We start from the raw sequence: 1,676 nt of genomic DNA, 5'->3' as shown, positions 1-1,676 counted from the left end.
TAAAGTCAGAATTGTGAGAAAAAAAGTCAGAATTCTGACTTTAATCTCAGAATTCTGAGAAAAAAAGTCAGAATTCTGAGATTAAAGTCAGAATTCTGAGAAAAAAGTCAGAATTCTGACTTTAATCTCAGAATTCTGAGAAAAAAAGTCAGAATTCTGAGATTAAAGTCAAAATTCTGAGATTAAAGTCAGAATTGTGACTTTCTTCCCATACTATACTGAAATAAAATAAAAAAAAAATCTGTTAACTTTTTTTTTTTCCCAGTGGCCCTAATCCTACATATAACCTAACATCTTTTTCAACTCTGTATTATTTTTCTCATTGGATGCAAACTTTTGATTATGCAAACAAAGGGAGGGCGGGGCTTAATATGTGCAGTGCCATAAAAATGTCATAGTCCACTGCTCTATGTTTCATTTGGAGTATGTTTAAAGTAAAAAAAAACAAAAACAAAAAAAACGAGCGCCATCCTGGTATCTTACTGCAAAAAGGACACTGCCATCATCCTGTCAGCTAACGTTACTTTCTTCAACTTTTAGCCTTTTTATTTTAATTATTTCGGTTTTTAATGTTTATACATTAAATGTTTAAACAATATTATATTTCAAGAGTTAAAAAAATGTATCACTTTGTAAATAAATGTATTTCTATTTCCCTGAGGTTCCCCTAGGCCCCCTTGTGGCCCCCTCTTTGGAAGCCGCTGACCTCCTGCTTTTTTCCTTTCCTCTCTTTTATTTTCTTTTCTTTCCAGCAGCTCAGGCCTTTTGGATGTTTTCAAAGCAGCTTCTTTCTGCTCTATTGAACTTTTTATCACACGTCCTACAGGGTGATCTGAGTAAGCGTCTAAATAGCTCACTAGTTGCCTTCAGTAACTTCCTTTAGTCTGGGTTCCACGTTGGCCGTGGTACGCCGTAAATCCTGTCAGTCAGGTAGAAACAGAGCAGCCAAACACTAAAAGGCTTTAGTTTGAGAGCACTTCCTGTGCAAGGCTGTGCCAGGTCAGGCTCCTCTTGCTCCGTAGGTTCAAATCTCCGTGGGAGTGCTGTGGAGAGAAGACGCAGGCTTTCATGTGAAATCAGCCGCTAACCAGAGAGCTGTGATATGGTCCAGTCAGGCAGAACAGGGTCACCATGCACTCAGCTCCTAAATCCAGGCTGAAAGGCTCCACTGTGTCTCCAGGTGTCAACTGGGATTGGATCTGCTTCTCATTGTCAGCCGGGCCTACGGACGGCTGGATAATCACTAACTATGAACCCCTTCTGTGTGTGTTTCAGATGGCTGGACGTGAGCGTAGCCAACCTGACCTGCACCAAATACTGGGTGGCATACCTGCAGGTCGTCCAGGAAGCGGTGTGGCCGGGAGGAGCTCTGCCAGCTGCCGCTCCGCCTGAACGCAGCCAGCAGCAAAAAGACCAGACCAAGCAGCAGGCCTTAGACTGCCTGACCAACCTCGTGCCAGGTACGGAGGGATTCGCCGACATGACTCCCAGAACAGCCGGCTGTTCCTCCTGTTGTTGAAATAACAGTGGATCTGTTATAGTATCATGATAATGTGGCCGTTTTTAACTTGAACTTTTTAACTTTCAAGCGTTGCACGCAGCTAAAGCTCGCACTGTACGACAAAACTGCAGGGTTTAAAAGTTCACAGCTCACCATTTTTGTTCTCACTCTGTGC

General features: G+C 42.6%; 1 protein-coding gene across 1 annotated transcript in view; it reads left to right on the top strand.

Moving 5' to 3' along the window:
* The window catches only part of snx19 (sorting nexin 19), a gene marked incomplete at its 3' end in the record, with an annotated part of 59,011 nt that extends 57,551 nt beyond the window's left edge, over positions 1-1,460 (top strand). Inside the window, exon 12 of the mRNA XM_015402917.1 lies at positions 1,276-1,460. Within this exon, the coding sequence (XP_015258403.1) occupies positions 1,276-1,460 (185 nt within the window). The remainder of the gene's footprint in view (positions 1-1,275) is intronic.
* Positions 1,461-1,676: the final 216 nt, after the last annotated feature.

Source organism: Cyprinodon variegatus, unplaced genomic scaffold (assembly GCF_000732505.1).
Source record: "Cyprinodon variegatus isolate N-32 unplaced genomic scaffold, C_variegatus-1.0 Scaffold1409, whole genome shotgun sequence".
Lineage (NCBI taxonomy): Eukaryota > Metazoa > Chordata > Actinopteri > Cyprinodontiformes > Cyprinodontidae > Cyprinodon > Cyprinodon variegatus.
This window is presented reverse-complemented; position numbering and strand designations above follow the sequence as displayed.